Here is a 19,065-nt window from a genome sequence, read left to right as displayed (position 1 = left end):
TCTCAAATAAATAAATAAAATCTTTAAAAAAAATTCGTTCATACCAGAAACACTTCTGCGACGTATTTAATAAAATACGTTTAATTTTGTCACACACCACCTCTATATCAGCACCTCTTAAAACAATGGCATAGGGGCGCCTGGGTGGCTCAGTTGGTTAGGCGACTGCCTTCGGCTCAGGTCATGGTCCTGGAGTCCCGGGATCGAGTCCCACATCGGGCTCCCTGCCCAGCGGGGAGTCTGCTTCTCCCTCTGACCCTCTTCCCTCTCGTGCTCTCTATCTCTCATTCTCTCTCAAATAAATAAATAAAAATCTTTAAAAAAAAAAAACAATGGCATAGTATCCTATGCATGTAACCAAATTTACCAATTTCTTGTGATTACAAACACTTTTGGGCACTTAGTTGATTTTTGTGAGATCGACTCCTTGAAGTAGCATACGCATTAAAGTTTTGATAAATGTTACTAAATTGGCTGCTGAAAGATTGCAATCTACCTAAGACTGTGGACGTACTCATTTCTCCATATTTTCCTAACTATAGATATTACCAATCTTGTTTTAAAATCAATGCTTATTCGTGTGAAAATTTCAATTTGCCTATTAAAATATTTTTGAAATATTAAAATATTTACAGGTGGCTCAGTCAGTTAAGTGTCTGCCTTGGGCTCAGGGTCCTGGGATGGAGCTGCACAGGCGGCTCCGCTCAGCGGGGAGTTTGTTTCTACCTCTCCTTTTCCCTCTGCTCCTCCCCTTGCTCATGCTCTCTCTTTCTCTCAAATAAATAAGTAAAATCTTTTTAAAAAATTGTTACAGGTTGGGTAACTTTCATATATATTTTTTAAGAGTGATCATTGTACGTTTGTCTTTTCTATTAAACTCTTTTTCCTATTGATTACAAGGAGCACTTTATATATTAATCATTTCTCTATTATATATATTTTCCCTCCCCCCATTTTGTTATTTTTCTTTTGTTTTGGTTATAGCATTTCCCCTTAGTTGTATTTGCTCTCTTATCTTGGTCTGTAGAATTAGTTTTTCTACTGTGTATCTTGATGTGAATTTAGTTTTATTTATGCTGTCTAGAGAGTTTAGTGTCCCCAAGTCAGAAGATTTATATATTACATCAAGTCTAGAATATTCTCAACTATTATTGTTTCAAATATTGCCTTTCCCTAATCTATTCTCTCTCTCGCAATTCTAATGGATGAATCTTTTCATTGAAAGCAAGATAAATTTTTTTTTAAAGATTTTATTTATTGGGGCACCTGGGTGGCTCAGTCGTTAAGCGTCTGCCTTCGGCTCAGGTCATGATCCCAGGGTGCTGGGATCAAGCCCCGCATCGAGCCCCGCATCGGGCTCCCTGCTTGGCGGGAGGCCTGCTTCTCCCTCTCCCACTCCCCCTGCTTCTGTTCCTGCTCTCGCTATCTCTCTCAAATAAATAAAATCTTAAAAAGATTTTATTTATTTGAGAGAGAGAGAGAGAAAGAATGAGAGATAGAGAGCACGAGAGGGAAGAGGGTCAGAGGGAGAAGCAGACTCCCTGCTGAGCGGGGAACCCGATGTGGGACTCGATCCCAGGACTCCAGGATCATGACCTGAGCCTAAGGCAGTCACTTAACCAACTGAGCCACCCAGGCGCCCTGAAAGCAAGATAACTTTAAGATGCACCATTGTTTTCATGTAGCACAAGAAAAAAAATAAAATGTCAAACCGTCACACATTGCTTTATCATTTAGAATTTCTATTTTGTAATTACTGAACTTTTAGATTATTTAAAATATTTGTATTGTATATTACTCTTTAGCATACATAAAAATATAATCAAAGTGAATTAAGGCATTTTTAATATTTCTCCACATTCAGTTTTTCACAGTTGCTGATACGGCTGTGTTTCCATATGCTAGCATACTCTTATCACAGGTATTGATGCAGCTTTCTCAAGAGTGCTACACTCTTGTCTCTGGAATCTTTTCCAAGTCTGTGCCATCCATTTGTAAATTAAAAAAAATTTTTTTTAAGTGTTTAAAGTCAATTTAAACAAAAACAAACAAGAGAGCAGGTCACTTATTTCTCCCACTCCCATCCCCTACCTCTGTTAACCACCAATCTGTTCTCTATTTGTAAGCTCAGTTTTTTATTTTTGTTTTTGTTTTTGTTTTAGGTTCCACAGAGATCATGTGGTATTTGTCTTTCACTATCTGATTTATTTACTTAGCATAATGCCCTCAAGATCCAACCATATTGTTGCAAATGGCAAGGTTCCATCCTTTTTTGTGGGTTAATAATATTCTGGGGTGTGTGTGTGTGTGTGTGTGTGCGTGTGTGTGTGTGTGTATCACGATTTCTGTATCCTTTAATTCATCAATGGATACTTAGGTTGTCAATACCTTGGCTAGTGTAAATAATGCTGCAGTGAACATGCAGATATATATATCTTTTCAAGTTAGTGTTTTCATTTTCTTTGGATTAATATCCAGAAGTAGAATTGCTGGATTACATGGTAGTTCTATTTTTAATATTTTGAGGAACTTCCATACTATTTTCTTTTTTTTTTTTTAAGATTTTATTTATTTATTTGAGAGAGAATGAGAGATGAGAGCACGAGAGGGAAGAGGGTCAGAGGGAGAAGCAGACTCCCCGCTAAGCAGGGAGCCCGATGCGGGACTCGATCCCGGGACTCCAGGATCATGACCTGAGCCGAAGGCAGTCGCTTAACCAACTGAGCCACCCAGGCGCCCCTGAACTTCCATACTATTTTCCATTGTGGTTGTACCCATTTACATTCCCACCAACAGTGCACAAGGTTTCCCTTTATTCAACTCCTTGCCAACATTTATTTCTTGCTTTTTTTTTTTTTGATAATAGATGTGAAGTGATATTTCATTGTGGTTTTGTTTGCATCTCCCTGATGGTTATTAATGTTGAGTATCTTTTTATATGCCTGTTGGCCATCCACATGTCTTCTTTGGAAAAATGTCTATTCAGACTTTTTGCCCAATTTTTGAATTAGATTGTATGGTTTTTGTTATTGTGTAAGATTAGCCCCTTATTCTTAACATGATTTGCAATTATTTCCTCCCACTCAGTAGGTTGCCTTTTCATTCTGTTGATGGTTTCCCATTGGTAAATTTTGATATGGGCACCTTCTTGCTTTATGTATGATCAACTATCCTTTGCATACATTTTAATATCAAAACATAGTAGTTTTATCCATTTGTGAGTATTTTGCTTTCTTAGTTGTCCTAGAGTCTTCATTCCTTTGCAAAATGTGGAATCGGTTCACTCCAGGCAGGACCATTTGCTTCACTAATGACAAATGTATGCTTGGCTACTCTGTTTCTTTACTTTTTGCTTACATAATAACATTTTGGTTTAATGCCAGATCTAAGTGTAATCAATTTGAAGATATTTTAAATGGCAACTAACTCCACCCAGGTGGCACCCACCTTGCACACAATCAGTCGAAAAATGAGGGCATGTGAATGGCAATGACCTGTGGTCAGAGAGGGCCTTCCAAGGTAGTAGAATTTTATCAGAAAAGCTAGCTGTTTGGAGAATGGAAGAAAGAGTATTCTAGCGTGAAAGAATAGTATGTTGAAAAAGGACAGCATATGTAGAAGATGTTCAGGTAGTAGTTTGCTTTACAATTCAAAGATTTTTTTAGGGTAATTTCCCCCAGTTTTATTGAGATATAATTGACATATAATAGAACTCAAAATTGATATGTCTGGGACACATTGATAAAAGGGGAGACTGGTGCAAGGTGAGGTTGCAGAGGGAAGCAGCAGTGAGAGCTCATAGGACTTTGCAAGTGCAAGGGACAATTATCAGAAGATCTTTGACATGATCTAATTTGTGTTTTAAGAGGATCACTTTAACATCTGGTAAAGGTGCTATTCCCATCAGGGAGAGAAACAATATATTAAGTAAACTATCAAACTTGATTAAATGTCTAGGAAATAATAAAGCTATAGACTCTTCCTAATAACTGTTCACCAAAAGAAATTCCAGATAGATTAAATAATTAAAATTCAAATAAATAAATTCAAAATTCAAATCAATACCGGTTCAGGGCATGGGACTCTTGACCTCGGGGTGATCTCCATGTTGGGTATAGAGATTATTTAAAAATAAAAACTTTAAAATTTTTTTCAAGTAAATATAAACCCAATAAGATGTGTAAAAGTCTTTTGGTAAATATTTACTAGATCTTGCTATGGGCTTCTAAACATAAAAGGAAAATCCCATAAAACTAAGGAATGACTACGTAAGTTTTAAAACTTCAGTATGGCTAAGAGCACGTGTTCGTTAGTACACTTTATGTTTCCAGGACAGAAAATCCAATTCAAACTGATCAAGAGAAAAGGGGACTTTATGCCTTCAAACAAAAGCCAGAAGTAGCTAGCTTGCAGGGTCCACGGCTCCATCTTAGTAAGTATATGAACAAAATGGTTAGCCACATTAATAGACAAAAAAGTAAATTAAAGGGTGACAGAATTTTAATCTACCAAATTAATGAAAATTAGGTCAACATTCATTGTTAGGAAGAAATCAAGGAAGTGGGCACTTCCATGCATTTAAGATTAGAGTATAAATTGTATAATTTTTCTGGTGGGAATTTGGTAATGTGTATGAAAGCCTTCAAATTTTATTTATTCTTTGAGACCCAAAATCAATTTTTAGGATTTTTTTCTTAAAGAAGTAATCAAAGGGGCGCCTGGGTGGCTCAGTCATCAAGCATCCGCCTTCGGCTCAGGTCGTGATCTCAGGGTCCTGGGATTGAGCCCAGCATTGGGCTCCCTGCTCTGCGGGCAACCTGCTTCTCCCTCTCCCACTCTGCCTGCTTGTGTTCCCTCTCTCGCTGTGTCTCTTTCTCTGTCAAATAAATAAATAAAATCTTTAAAAAAAAAAGAAGTAATCAGAGGTACTTACCAAGATGAAGCATGTTTAAGAGTATTTCTTATAGAGGGGCATCTGGGTAGCTCAGTTGGTTAAGCATCCAACTTTTGATCTCAGCTCGGTTCTTGATCTCTGGGTTGTGAGTTCAAGCCCCATACTGGATTCCACACCAAGCCTGGAACCTACTCACATTAAAAACAAAACAAACAAAAAAACTTATAGAATTAATAAAAATTCCTCTAAAATTGGAAATAACCTTGAGTTCTAACAAAATACCATTAGGTAAATTATGGTAAATTGTAAGATGGCATACCAAACAGCCTTTCAAATACCATTCTTAAAGAACATTTAATGATAGAAAAGTCAGGTTATGAAATGGTGTAAATAGTAGCATTCCAGTTTTCTATAATTGTTATATCTAAGTGTAAGTGCATGGAAAATAGAATGAAAATGCAATAATGTAAATAATAACAGTAATTACCTGAGGCTCATAGTACCACTAATAATTTCAATGTTTTCTATTATACTTTTCTGCATTTTCCACACTTTCTAGATATAATTGTTGATCAGAAAATGTTAATGAACGTTGGGAGAGAAAAATGCTGTAAACTCTTTTGTATAATTTCTGGCAACTTTCTTTATAAGGTGATTATCATGTATTAGAGTGATTCTCAAGTCTAGCTGCCCCTTAGAAACACCTGGGGAGGGACACCGGGTGTCTGAGTCAGTTAAGCATCTGCCTTTGGCTCAGGTCATGATCTTAGGGTCCTAGGATCCAGTCCTGCATCCAGCTACTTGCTCAGCGGGGAGTCTGCTTCTCCCTCTTCCTCTGCCTCCCCCATCCCCCGCCCTGCTCATGCTCTCTCTCTCTAATAAATAAAATTTTAGAAAAGAAAAAAAAAAGACCTGGGGAACTTAACAACAACAAAAAAGCCTATTTCCTCTAGGATCCATCTCCAGTTTCTTATTTAGTTGGTCTAGGGTAGGCCCTCCATTAGTCTTTTAGAAGCTCCCCAGGTAATTCTAATAAATAATCAGGACTGAGTAGTACTGTTTCATCATGTGTGATCAATAGACGAATATTTGCTTAAAGCCACCTGCGCCTCCACGTAGACTATTGGTTTGAAAAAATGTGACCTACAGTTTCGCCGACAGGAGACCGACATAATTTAGATGGACTGTCTAATGACTGAGTAGGTCTGTAAGTTTGTGGGAGGGCAGGATTGGCATTTTTGAAGCTTTAAGAAGTTTGACAAATCCGCAGAGTGCACTCCCAATTCCATTTTGCATGTTGCCTCATTAAGCTGGGTTTAGCTATCTGAGAACACTTGTCAAACTAAGAAGTGAAAAGGCGATACGGAGGGCAAGATAAAAAGCAGATAAAGTCTGTTTATGTTTATTGACAATTTAAAAAAATATTTTATTTATTTATTTGAGGAGAGAGCGAGTGTGAGCGAGAGTACAGACGGGGGAGGGGGGTGGGGGGGGAAGCAGGCTTCCTGCTGAGCAGGGACCCGACAAAGGGCTCAATCCCAGGACAATGGGATCATGACCAGGGCCAAAGGCAGATGCAGGCCGACGCTTAACCGACTGAGTCACCCAGGCGCCCCTGTTTATTAACAATTTTTTTAAAAAGTTGCTGTTTATTTTATTTTTTTAAAGATTTTTATTTATTTCACACAGAGAGAGCAAGAGAGAGAGCACAAGCAGGGGGAGCGGTAGGCCCTGTGTCAGGATCCCTGCTCAGTGAGGAGCCTGCTGCTCCTCTTGCTTGTGCCTTTTTTTTTCCTCTCTCTCAAATAAGTAAAATCTTAAAAAAAAAAAAAAAAGTAAAGGATCAAAATTTTTCTTTGGGCTGGAGATAGGGGGAAATTTTTACTTTCTTTCTACAGTTTATATAGAGACCCTAAAGCTTGCTGAAAGACCTGTTAGTATGACTTTCAGGGGTCTGAATACCTGCTCCCTGTTCTCTCCAGCGCTAACTTCAGAAATGCACTTGGTTTAAACTCAGCCTAAGAAGACTGAGAGCAATGGCTGAGAAGTTTGTTCAGGCCAAACTGTAGGGGCTTACCTACCCTAGTAATCATGCTGTGCATTCTGAAACTTTGATTTATATGCACTGCTCTACCAGCCTTCTTATATTAGGCTGGATTTGAAAGGCAACAGCTGAGCTGGAGGGACTGCTGTTATCTTTCACAATTACGTACCCTAGGGGTGAGGATATGGATACATCTCTATCTACCTCTATCTCCGAGGATGACCTTGTGGCTTTCTCTGTGTTGACATCCTTCCTACATCTTTGAGATAATAAAACTTGCTTAATTTACTCAAGAGGTGTCTGATCTTCAGATGAAGAAGTAACCACTGACATTGGTCAAAATGGTGGTCAGTCCTCAACAGATTAAAAGAGCTTTAAAATTACCATTACTATGCTATTTACTTTTATAAGTAACATCGAAACAAACGACAAAATATGAAAGCAAATCTTTCTATAAACAAATTATGGCCTGAAAGGAGTGGTCTGTTTCTCCTCCCACAAAAAAACCATCAAGTCTTTGTGCAATGTTGTTGTTGGTAGCACACCCGGTGTTCAGTATTCCTCCACACCTAGTTTACCGTCACTGTGAAGCACTGTTGCAGAAGCTTGGGAATATACTTACAGAAATCAAGAAAATAGAATGCCTTTCTCAGAATTTTCACTACTTTGCCCAGAACCCACAGCTAAGGTCAAAATTGCTAACACGAAATTGCAACTCCTACATGTGCAAGTTTCTCTCCTTGTTAAATTACAGTATGCTTAGGGGAAGGGACCTCATTTCATACTTGTTTTACATCACTGGCAAAGCAGAGAACAGGGACCGCTGAAGGCCATGTTTGAACAATACAGGTATTAACAATGAATTTAGGAAGGCAGGTAGTACGAACAATGGGTATCGTAGGCTTTGGTAACAGATCTGTGTTCTAATTCCTAGTGGGAACTTTGTAGTTATGAGACCTTGGTTGAATAATTTTCCTTTAGGATAATTTTAAAGATTTTATCTGAGAGCAAGAGAGAGCGTATGAGCCGGGGGGGGGGGGGAGGCGCAGAGGGAGAGGGAAGAGCAGACTCCCCACTGAGCAGGGAGCCCAAAGGGGGCTCCATCCTAGGACCCTGGAATCCTGACCTGAGCCGAAGGCTGTCGCTTAACCGACTCAGCCACCCAGGTGTCCTCCTTTAGGAGAATTTTTAAATCCATTCAAGTACTAGGATATGTCAGGTACACAGTGAACATTCACTATGAACGAAGTAGGCATCATTCCTGTCTAAGAAAAGGTCTTTCAACAGTCCAGAAGACAGAAAAGAAATTTGAAAAACCGTGAAAGATTTTGTAAAATAAAAATCGTATCTACTTCCCGGCAGAATAAATGAGATAAAGCGATTACTTAGTTCAGTGGTTAGCATAATTGATGAATAAGTACTTGGCAAAGCAAAGCCGACTAAAGTTTGGGTCTCACTTCCTTATCACGTGAGTCTCTCCTCTTACACAGGTGGGATCCCCAGGGTTTTCCACTTCAGGGCCTAACAAGTGTCTGCTTTGTATGCGTGAGGGGCAAGCCCTGGCTACGGAGGACACGAAGCGGAGAGTACCAAGCTTCCTCCAGGTTAGACCTTGTAGGACGCCTCCCCCCCCCCCCCCCAGCTTCTTATTTATATTTCTGGGATCCCGGGCGCCAGCGCCAGCCGTCCGCTGTCAGGCCGGAGCTCCCATTGGCTAGTCTCCTTCGGAAACACACGCCTTTTCCCGCCTCCTCATGCAGCTAGTCCAATGCACGCTTCTCCGTTCCGCTCCGCCCCGCCCCCACAACTCCTCCTCCCTGATGGAGTCTCACCATTGGTGGATCTCTGCGGCCGTGATGGCGGCGGTGCGCGTGCGCGCTCGCTCCGGGGCCCTCCTTAGGGGAGCGAGCGGAGCGGGTGCTGGAGGAGGCAGATCGTGCTCCGCCCGGGTGAAAGAGCGGCGGCGGCGCTGGGCGGGGTCGAGTTCCACAGCCGGCAGCCGGGCTGTGGTGGGTCCTGAGAGCCGCTCAGGCGGGGCGGGGCCGGCCGAGCGGAGTCCGCGCGTGCCCGCGCTGAGCTGCCCGCTCCGGCGGCTGCGCTGCTCGCCTGCCGCGACGTAGCGCCGGGGTCTCCAAGCATGACCGAGCTGAGGCAGAGGGCGGTCCGCGAGCCGGACGCGCCGCCCGAGGACAAGGTAGCGGCGGCGTCGGCGTTGGCGCGGCCGGGCAGCGGCGCCCCCGGGAGGTTCGCGGGGGCCGCGCGCAGAGGTGTCGTCTCGCTCTCTGACCCTTTGTCGCCGCCGACAGCGTCCCCGGGCAGCGCCGAGGGTCTTTGGGTGGGGGCCTCGGCGGAGCGCGCACGAAGGGGCGGTAGGTCGGAACCCCGGCTCTGGGGTCTGGTTGGGGGTGGCATCTCCCGGGCGCAGGAAGGAGCGCGCGGGAGGTTGCGCGGGGCCACTTGCCTCGCAGGGTTGATGGGGGTCCCCTTCCAGTCTCCCACCTCCCCGAGGACTTCCTGGTGTGGAGACATCGGGACCCCGTAAAGCCTTCTTTGGCAGGAGACTCATCTGAGCCAGTCTAAAGCTCTCTGCTCCCCTTTAAAATATTTGGGCGAGGAGGCGGCTATCAAGACAAGGCCATGGAATTTGCCTCTTAGGAGATTTAAGTTCTTTCTTGAAAGTGCAATCTATTGGTTTTAAATTAAGCAGAGAGGTCTCTTGACTCACGTCGTCTGCAGGTGTTGGAAGGTGTACTCCCCGTGTAGGTTTCCTGCTTCAAGTGTGGGCATTGATGGGGTAGAGCAGGAGGGTAAAAAAAGAGGCCATCTTGGCGGGGACGCAGTTGGTTGAGGGGTGAGGGATGGGGGGATTGACACCTTTCATTGAAGTGAAAGGTTTGTGTAGGAGAGTTGAGGAAGGTGGAGAGTGGTTGGTTCAGTGGACGTTGAATGGCAGCGTAAGGGTTGGGGCTTGGCGGTAATATTTCGAGCTTCAGGAGCAGTGTGTTTGGTAAATGGATCTGGCAGTGGTGTGTAGAATGGACCGAGGGAGCCTGGGCCAGAATGGAAGACGCTGGTTAACTTGGGAGTTGCCAACGGGCGATTTGCACATGTTTTCTTTGGTCACATGCTATTTTAAAAAACCAGAACGTTTCTCCTAACAGTCTGAATTTCAGGCCTCTGTGGATAATTGGAAGATCTGCTATCATAGTCCCACCTGATTAGCATGGGGCTGGAGCTGAGGAACAGCTGTTGCCACCAATCCCTGTTGTCCTACACCAGGCCTACAGCACCCACTTATGTATGTAGCTTGCAGGTTTTGACAACTGGAGGAAAGGAACGTCAGGGAAACACCAGGAAGGAAGAAAGCACAAAATCTGGGGACAGGGTGTCAACAGAGCAGTTATACTAGAACGCATGTTTGGGGTGAAAGATAATAGGGTGTTAAACAAGTTTTTTGTTACTGCTGTTGACAGTGGATCATTCAAGGAGAACTCTTCATATTAATTTTTGGAATAAATTTTGGAGAAAATTCAGGGTTCCAGCGCAAGCGTAGGAGTCACTTGCAGAGAAATGGTACTTTGAAATCTCTTATCTTCCCATTAAGTATCCTGGTTGGGCCTGAAAGAACTCTGCCCCACCCTGCATATACTAGTTGGTGAATATTTAGATGTTTAGAGGTTGTGTAGACCTGTTTAAGATTTAACGTTAAGGGACTTTGTGGCCTAAAAGGTGTGAAGAGAGGGAGACAAAAGAAGGCACGATAACCAGTGGGCTGTATGTTTTGAAAAGCTATTTGTAATGGTTAGCCATACTTACTGGTGAAAACAAAAACACACACCCCATGGGATTGTGAGGTGAAAGTTTTTACCCTCCCCACTCAATTCCTTGGATCCGTCTCCCAGAGAAAAAATGCCAGTTGAGTCTTAATTACTTTCTCATTCCCATGTTTTAGGTAGGGAGAACATGAGGAGCTGTCCAGCTAAAGGTACCTTAAATTTTTACAACTGCACTTGAACCACTTATACAACGACAGAATGCCTGGGGTTGTGAGCTCTACTAAGTGCCTGTTCCCTAAAACACAGCAGCTACTGCATTTGGTTAAAAACCTGATTGATGTAGTCCATTAACCCAGAACAAGGCAGTCAACTCCTCCCCTGCCTCATCACTCAGTATTTCTGAACTACCACGTATGGTATTTTTAATAATAAAGATACATTTTAAGAACTATGAAATGCTTTATGTGCCTTTGATGAATGTATAGAATCTTTAAAAATATTCTATTTCATAGTTTGAAAAACCTATTTTCATGATTCTGGCTTTGCTGATATTCTTCTGTTAAAACTTAAGAAAATTAGAATAAAATAGGGGTGCATGGGTGGCTCAGTGGTAAGCATCTGCTTTCAGCTCAGGTCATTATCCCAAGGTCCTGGGATTGAGTCCCATGTCGGGCTCCTTGCTCAGTGTGGAGCCTGTCTCTCCCTCTCCCTTTGCCTGCTGCTCCCCCTGCTTGTGCTCTCCCTCTTGTTATCTCTCTCTCTCTCTGTCAAATAAATAAAATCTTGAAAAAAAAATTAGAATAAAACAAGGCTATCTCTTTAAAGAAATGAATTGTGAAATGAGAACTTTCTTATTTCATAGAAGAATTCAGAAAATAGTATCAGGTCAGTTCATTAAAAGAAGTGGAACACATTTGAAAGATTCTTTAAAATGTTCCATTTGCTTAATGGTTGTGGCAAAATTGTTTTGTAAGTAAGTAATCATTAGTTTCAAAATAATCTGGAGAATGTGTTTATTAGAAGTCAGAAGGTATTTTGTTATATTTAGCATCCTAGAATGGATTTTCAAAGCCAATTGCTAATAAAGGAAATGTTTTCCTCTGGGAACCGTGCTTATAATTTTAAAGTCCCAAAGCACAGTATTGTTGCCAAATTTAAGAAACTTGGAATTTAAGCTTTGAGAATGATCCTCTTTCTGCCCAACCATGTTTTTCCAATGGAGGTTAGGAAAGAAAAGGATGAAACATGGGCCAAAAGATTGTCATCTTAAAATTTATGTTGGGTTTGGCATTTCAGGAGACTTTGTTTTGGAGGTTAGAGTGAAGGCTCTGCTGTATTTAGGTGCTGGAGTGCTACTTAAATTAGAGCTTTACTTGTTTCAAGGCTTCCTTTGTAGATGGATGAAGCCAGCATGGGAAGGAAATAGTGACACCATTTAGAAAGAAGAGTTTAAAGTTTAACTGAAGACAGTCGTTAGGAGCAGGGACTGTGCCACTTACCAGCTGTGTAACTTTGAGCAAGGCGCTTATAAAAGCCTCTGTTTGTCCATCCCTAAAATGGAGGTGATAAAGTAGCATGTGCTTCAGAGGATATTCCTGTGGATTAAATGAATATGCATGTTACATAGGTAGGGCAGGAATTGTCACATTGTGATAGTATATTAGCTACGGTTGTTTCTAGCTGAAATATAGTTTGTTTTTTTTTAATAGGTGGGTTTTTTAAAAAATATTTTATTTATTTATTTGACAGAGAGAGACACAGCGAGAGAAGGAACACAAGCAGTGGGAGTGGGAGAGGGAGAAGCAGGCTTCCCGCCGAGCAGGGAGCCCGATGCGGGGCTCGATCCCAGGACCCTGGGATCATGACCTGAGCCGAAGGCAGACGCTTAACGACTGAGCCACCCAGGCGCCCCTGAAATATAGTTTTATAGAAAAAAATAATATTCACCTTCCACTCTTGTAAGATGATTAAATCATCAAGTTATGAACGTTTGGAGTAGTTTTTTCCTATTCATCACTTTTTAAGGAAAGTATTACAGGGCTTGGCCTTCTGTGACCGATCTTTTTTTTTTTTATTAAAAAAATTTTTAAGATATTTATTTATTTGACAGAGAGAGATACAGCGAGAGAGGGAACACAAGCAGGGGGAGTGGGAGAGGGAGAAGCAGACTCCCTGCCGAGCAGGGAGCCTGATGCAGGGCTCTAATCCCAGGACTCTGGGATCATGACCTGAGCCAAAGGCAGACACTTAACGACTGAGCCACCCAGGCTCCCCGACCTATCTTTTCAGTTCATTTTCTTTGCTCAATTTTTCGGTGTTCAGAATCACAGGCAGGCTTTAGCCGTAGAAGCAGCATTGCTGTATGCAATTATCTTCCCTTCAGTGCACTAGATATAATATATTTGGGGACAGTGGTGAGTAATTAAAAGTGTTTTTCTGCTTTTTAAGAGTGAATTACTGAAAAAATGAAATCTTAAGAGCTATAAAACTACAGATGTAGGAGAAATGCTCTATTTCAACTTTTTTTCTTATTGAGAAATACTTTGGGTATTGAAAAGTCAGTAAACCTTGACTGTGGTTCTTTTTTTTTTAATTTTTATTTTATTTGTTTATTTTTGAGAGAGAGAGTGCACGTGCACGAGCTCCCACTGAGCAGGGAGCCTGATGGAGGACTTGATCCCCGGACCCTGGGATCATGACCTGAGCTGAAGGCAGATGCTTAACCGACTGAGCCATCCAGACGCCCTTGACTATGGTTCTTAAACAGGGAGAGAAGGTACAAGATTTGTCACATAACCCACCATTTTAATTTTCTTATTTATGTTGATCAAAGTATGTAAGTTTAAAAACTCAACTCCCAATTTTGTGACTACTTAAAATTAGTTTTTTTTTTTTTAATTTTTTTAAAAAGCTAATTTTGGTGTGCCTGGCTGGCTCAGTTGGTAGAGCATGCAACTCTTGCTCTTAGGATTGTAAGTTTGAGCCCCACGTTGGGTGTAGAGATTACTTAAAAATAAAATCTTTTTCTTTAAAAGAGCTGATGCTGATTTTGTTTGAAATGTTTTGTTTGTACACATTTGTGATATTTCATTAGAAGAATTTATATCTTTTAAAAATGGTAAGTTCTCATTGGTTGTTAGAACTAGAAAGATCTTAGAAGTCATTATTTGATAGGACACCATATCCCAGAGAGTTTACGTGCTCAAGGTCACACAGCTTGTTAGAGGCAGAGTGGGTCATAGTATGAAGGTTTTCTTATTTCTGTTTTTTTTCTCATTATGTTGCATAATGCTGCCTGCAAGGGTACAGAATTAATTTACAGACTTTAAAAACATACGCAAATAGCACCTATTTTTCTTATGTGGCCATAAAAATCAGAAAAATAGCAAATGAATTTTTCAAAATGTGTTTGCAAATTCTCAGTAAATGTGGAGATTCTGAGAGAAAAAAATTGGCAGAAGAAGTTGATTAGGTCCAGTTTTCCCAGTTACTGGTGGTTTATATATTCTGAAGTCCATGCCTGGGAGCAGCCATTTGGGTATCTTTGAAAGGAACTCCCAGTGTGGTTGGGCTCCTCACACTGAGCTACATGAGGCTGCTTTCCAGATGATGATTTTCAGTGTCAGAACCGCTTGTTCCAGCAATGATCAGTCACTCAGTATTCAACACACCTTCTCCTTAGAACATTCACTGACTCCGTGTCTGCTGTATACAGTCTCTGTTAGCTCTGAGGGAGGGCTGGTGTCTGTGTTCATGAAGAAAATGTTCAGGATTTTATACCAGTTTTGGCTCCAAAACTCCACAAATATTTCATTCTTTCTCCATTGATTTGAAGAAATGTAACTGAATGCACAAAAATGAATCTTGTAGCTAATTTCACAGTTGCAAAAGGATGCAAATAATCATCCTTTAAACTGTTTGAAAGAATGTGAGCATCAGTAGAGTTAACCACCCCCGCCCCCGCCATCTGCAGGGGATATGTTCCAAGACCCCGGTGGATGCCTACAACTGCAGATAGTACCGAGTCCTCTGTCCACTGTGTTTTTTCCTATACATACATGCCTGTGATAAACCTTAATTTGCACATTAGCTCAGTAAGAGATGGACAACAATATTAAAATAGAATAATTACAACCATATGCTATAATAAAAGTTATGTGAGCATGTTCTTTCTCAAAATATTGTTCTGTACTCGCCCTTCTTGTGAAGATGTGAGATGATAAAATGCCAGTGTGAGGAGATGAAGTGAGGTCAATGATGTAGGCGCTGGGACTTAGAGGTTGGCTACTCTTGACCTTCTGACGATACCTTAGGAAGATCACCTGCTTCCAGACCCCGGCTGCCTGGCGGTAACTGGGGCCTGGGAAAGCAAAACTGCAGATAAGGGGACTACTGTGTTTCTGATTTGTGCGCTCTTCCATCTATTCTAGGATCCACCCAGGTGGAGTATACTGAACTCGTTTGCATTTCTAGTAGGCTTGTGGAGTAACTGCTGCACAGGGCTTCGTGTTCCCTGTGCTGTGACAGTCTCCCTGCCTTTCCTGACCCATGCTGGAGGCTGCTGGGTGTGAGAAAGCACAGCCTTTCATGTGCTATGCTGCCTCTGGTTTGTGAAAGAGACATAGAGACCCTGACTCTTGATGAGTATTTTTGCCAGGGTCGTCTTGGAAAAATACGAATTTGTTCCTGGCATTGGGCAGAGTTCTTGCCTTCCAAGCCTTGTGGCATGGTGGTGTGGTGCCAGCGATGGTAGGCTGGATCCATTAGGCAGCTCACCCTGCCAGTCTCCAATCTTTGTTCCCATGCTGTTTGCCCCAACAGTGGGGATGGCATAGGGCCCACTAGGTTGAGTGACCTTTTCAAGAAAGTTAAACTTCATTGTGTCATTTTGACTAGGCAGTGCATGGTTCAGAATTTGAAAGGTGCAAAGGGTACGCTGTGAATTGCACCTCCCCTTCTCCCTAGTGCTCCGCAGACTCAGCCTCTTGAGCCAAGTTCCGGTGCTTGTGAGTACCTGCTGTTGGTACAGGACCTGATATGTCCTTCCAAAGTCAGATGTCCTTTTGTTACCTTTTGGCACCAAGTCCTTTGTATTAGGGTCACCAGAGGGCCAGCCTGGGGCTTCTCTGTGAAGACTCTGCTGTGTTTTTGAAAGAGCCGTTGAGACATGGGATTTACTGGCAATACTCTCTGCTCCTGGGTGCCTGATGTTGAGAAGATTTCTGTCATTGACCCCAGATTCCTCAGTGGGCGATTCTCAGAGCCTCCTCCCCACAATCTATGTCCTGCTAGTCTTGATGGTTTCAGTGACGTTCAGGACATTCCTTGGTGCATATCCCTCAACCAGTGACTATCTCAAATCTGACTTATCTTGTTCTAGACATTGGCCCTCTTTCTGTCTCTTCTGCAAGTAGAATCAGATCTCTAAGTTGCTCTAGGTTAAATCCATTGGTCCCTATGTCTTCTGTTCCCTCACCCTATCCAGGTGACCGGTTCTAACCAGGTGTTACCTGGATTCCTTACCTGTTGCTCTTGCATATTTCACATAGTTCAGCACTACTGAGAACCCTCTAAGTGAGCTCCCTCCCTTCAGGATTTGTACTCAGTCATTTCTAGTCCATCTGTCCTTTCTATCCTCTTAACAGCTCTGAAATCACCCTATTAATTAGAGGGGAAAGAAGAAAAAAAGAATTCTGGCTGTAGAAGACTATAAAGTCTTCTCTCTTACCCAGTCCCTCCTCTTGCTTGGTACCCCTGTGATATCAGTCTTGGCTCTTGCTGTTTCCACCTCCTGAATTGTGCTTTTTCTCTGTCACCTTTCTCCCTACCTCTACCTGTTTAAACCTTATTTTCTTAAAATCTATTTTAGCTCTTCTCCATGTCGTTACTTCATCAGGCATATATTTATTGTAGAAATCACAGAAATGTATACGTATGAGAATGAAACCCACCAACAATCCCATCATGCAGAGAAACAACCATTGTTCAAATGCATGTGGTTGCACACAGCTGTAACAGTAGTTACCATGTATGATCTGATAGCTTGCCTTTTTATGCTGTCAGAAGCATTTTCCCACATCGTTAAGGTTCTTTAAGTTCTTTATAAGCAGTATTTCAAACTTTTTCTTACTATGAAAGAAACACATGAAAAAAACAAAGGTATTCATTGTAGAAGCACCAAAAAGAAAAGAAATCACCTCAAGCCTGCCAATGAGAGAGAACCACTGTTGTTGATGTTTTGGTGCATAGCCTTTCTTTTTATATGCACTGCACATTCATGTACTATGTATAAGTTTTATAACATTTTTTTTACTTAAGAATATGCCCTAAACATTGTTCAAGTCTGTAAATATATAACCAGCATCATTTTTAATGTCTATGTGTCATTTCATTGTGTTTCTGTACCTCAACTTATTGAACCAGTCAGGCTTTTAAGTTGTTTAAGTGTTGGTCTTATAAGCAAGCTGCAGGAAATACCCTTGTTGAAGTAAAACAAAACACAAAAAACCCTTTCTGCACTGCATATCCTTAGATAGGTTCTATGTTTAGAATTGCTGATTTAAAAAGGGATGTACATTGTCTAAGCTTTTGATACAATTAATATATTTCCTTCCTGCAGTAAATTTGTAGCCACCCTAACTGCATGAGAGTGTCTATCTTTGTGGTCTCTCCTTCCCCACAAAGACACACTGAGTATTCACTTGTTTCCTGATTTTAGAAGAGGCATTATTATAGCCTAGTGGTTACAAGCACAGACTTCTGGTTGGACTGCTTGGTTTATAACCTGGCTCCCCCAATGATTTGCCTCAATTTTCTTCTTTAAATAATGGGACTTAGAAAGAGGTTGTTCTGAGGCATTATCATCCTTTTCCCATAGGAACTGTACCTTAGAGTAACCAAATAGTTGATTAGAAGTGTCTATAGAATAAATGAAGAAATAATATATTCAACTCCCCATTGAATTGATAGAACGAGACCATAACCATCAATGCTGCTACCATCAAACAACCAGATATTGTGTGTCTCTTGATGGAGGTACAAATTAGAGGAGGAATCTTGTCCAAAAATCGTACTTGAACCTATCAATACTTTAGTTCTAAGTGCTAGTTTACAGGAAATTCAAGGGACAGGAGAACACATTGAAAAACACCACTGGACAAATGACCTGGTTACTTTAGAAAATACATGGCAAGGAGACATCTTGCCCCATTTTAAGAAAAGTGGGAGCAATAGATATGATAAAATCTACACATTAAAAGACTTAAGGTATATTAATGATTTTTGGACCTTATTTGGGTCCTGATTCAATCAAACTGCTATGAAAAAAATTGAAAATTTTGGGTAAATTCAAATATTGGAGATTTAATATAAAGGAATTGTTAATTTTTATAGGTGTGATAATGGTATAGTGATATTTAAAAGCCCCTAATAAAACACTAACTGTAAAAGAAAGAGTTGGTAAATAGAGCTACATTAAAATTAGGAACTAAATGAAAAGAAAATCTACAGATGAGAAGGAAGTCTACAGATGAAAAGGAAGTCCACAGATGAGAAGATATAAAAAATATTTGACACAAGACTCATCCAGAATCTGTGTAAAGAATTCCTACAAAATGAATATGTAAAAAAGACATATGGGCTCTTCATATGATCAGTAAATATATGAAAATGTGCCCAACATCATCAGTCATTAGGGAAGTGCAAATTAAAACCCACAATGAGATTTTACTGCACACCCATCAGCATATCTAAGATTAAGAAGACTGAAAATACTAAGGGATGGCAAGTATATGGAGTTCATATACTGTTTGTGGGAGTATAAACTGGTACAACCACTCTGGAAACTGGCAAATATTTACTGAAGGCTATATATAGGGGCATCTGGATGTCTCAGTCGGTTCGGTGTCCAACTCTTGGTTTCAGTTCAGGTCGTGATTTCAGGGTGGTGAGATCGAGCCCCGTGTTGGGCTGGGTTCTTCGCTCAGCTTAGAGTCTACTTGAGATTCTTTCCCTCTCCATCTACACCACCCCACCCCACTCATGTGCGTGCTCTCTCTCTCTCTCAAATAAATAAATAAAATCTTAAATAAAACCTACATTTATACAAATTCTATGAACATTCCTAGGTGATTACCTGATAGAAATCCGTGCATAATGTTCATAATGTTCACTAAAAGACAAGTTCTAGAATATTGAAAGCAGTGTTCTCTGCAGTAACCCTAACCTGCAAACAACCCAAATTATGAATAATGCTGCCATGAACATGGGTGTATAAATATCTGTTGGGATCTCTGCTTTCAGTTATTTTGGGCATAGACCCCAAAGTGGAATTGCTGGATCATATGGTAATT

General features: G+C 41.2%; 1 protein-coding gene across 1 annotated transcript in view; it reads left to right on the top strand.

Moving 5' to 3' along the window:
* Positions 1–8,833: 8,833 nt before the first annotated feature.
* CDS2 (CDP-diacylglycerol synthase 2) overlaps positions 8,834–19,065 on the top strand; it is a 63,415-nt gene continuing 53,183 nt past the window's right edge. Inside the window, exon 1 of the mRNA XM_028118720.2 lies at positions 8,834–9,132. Coding sequence (XP_027974521.1) covers positions 9,076–9,132 — 57 coding nt within the window. The 5' untranslated portion in view covers positions 8,834–9,075. The remainder of the gene's footprint in view (positions 9,133–19,065) is intronic.

Source organism: Eumetopias jubatus, unplaced genomic scaffold (genome assembly GCF_037043125.1).
Source record: "Eumetopias jubatus isolate StellerSeaLion01/CBP00866 unplaced genomic scaffold, mEumJub1_p1.0 scaffold_9, whole genome shotgun sequence".
Lineage (NCBI taxonomy): Eukaryota > Metazoa > Chordata > Mammalia > Carnivora > Otariidae > Eumetopias > Eumetopias jubatus.
This window is presented reverse-complemented; position numbering and strand designations above follow the sequence as displayed.